General features: G+C 33.7%; 1 protein-coding gene across 1 annotated transcript in view; it reads right to left on the bottom strand.

The window, feature by feature from the left end:
* Positions 1–1,344, bottom strand: part of LOC111393137 (casein kinase II subunit beta-2-like) — a 14,693-nt gene that overhangs the window by 4,059 nt on the left and 9,290 nt on the right. The window contains exon 3 of the mRNA XM_023018528.1: positions 205–448. Within this exon, the coding sequence (XP_022874296.1) occupies positions 205–448 (244 nt within the window). The remainder of the gene's footprint in view (positions 1–204; positions 449–1,344) is intronic.

Here is a 1,344-nt window from a genome sequence, read left to right as displayed (position 1 = left end):
CTTTCAATTGTTCTTGTAGGACTACACCTGGAAAAATACTGTGGCCTAAACATTAATTGGTTAACTCGAGGAAAACTTTAATTTTTAGAACAATAGTCATAAATCTTGAAAACAACAGATTCAAACTTTTAGGCATATGAACTGAATCATAAACTTCAAGAAACACTTGTTATAACAATAATAAATCTTTTAACATGAACATACCAAGTGAGGATTCAACATCTAGAATTAGATCAAGTGCATAGTCATAATAAGGAATTTGACTGCTTAAACTGCAGAGGTTAAAGTCATCTTGGATGTAATCATCGTCAACCTCACAGAAGAACTCATTCCCACGAAGATTGCAAAACCACGATATCCAACAAGTGTCATCCCCATCAGAACCACTTATATCTGATTCCTCACTGTCTGCCTCAGATACTTCTGCTATCAACACAATAGAGAAATGTCAGCAAAGATGTAAAATAATTACTAATCTTCTGCAGAGTCAAGAGGAAAGGTGTGCCAACAAATACAGTTACACACTGTTCAAAGTCTCTTGATTTTCTATAGGTAGCCATGCTAAATAGAAAAGGAATGCATAAGGTTTTATGTCCTTGGGCTTCGCACTGCCATACAGACAACAAAATTCTTCTCTCACCAAAAGGCAAAGAAATAAGTTTCATGAGCAACACCAGTCATGGCTGAAGCATGAGAGAACGGGATAATATGTAGAGAGGAAGCCCAATTATACCTCATATATCAAACCAATTATCCAGACTATAGCACTCAGAAATGATCTTATTTATACCTAAAATTACTCATAAAATTGGGAAGATAACAAAATAATAAAATGGATTATTTCTTAGTAAATATGACAAGAAAGATTAGAATCTATTTTTATTTTTATGCCTAAAATAAGCTCATACTAACGGTGAGTATTAAATGAAATCTCCATCAAATGGACATCAATAAATGCTACAAGTCGCTATGTTAAACATGTGCAAAAATGATATCTTGGGTTTCGGGTGCTGTGTCTTTTTTACTATTATCCCCAATTCATGTCTAGAGATACCAAGTTAAGAAAAGACAATTTTCATCACAACCGAATTGACATTGAGAAAGAAACTTCTGCATTTACTTTCATTCTTAATGAGAAATGAAATTGAATTGGAAAACGCAGATTGCATCTGTTAGTTTCTTGAACCAAGGGGGATAAATGTGAAAAAAATCATAAAATGCTTATGCTGACTGATTAGGAAGAGGTCCCATCATATAGAGCCGTATAGTTTCCCAACTAATTAATGTTAAGAGGCATGTAGTTGAAGAGAACATGAAATGTATTCTATGAGAGAGAAACGATTA

The sequence above is a fragment of the Olea europaea genome, chromosome 4, assembly GCF_002742605.1.
Source record: "Olea europaea var. sylvestris chromosome 4, O_europaea_v1, whole genome shotgun sequence".
NCBI classification, from domain to species: domain Eukaryota; kingdom Viridiplantae; phylum Streptophyta; class Magnoliopsida; order Lamiales; family Oleaceae; genus Olea; species Olea europaea.
Note: the sequence above shows the minus strand (reverse complement) of the source record. Positions and strands in the feature narration are given on the sequence as shown.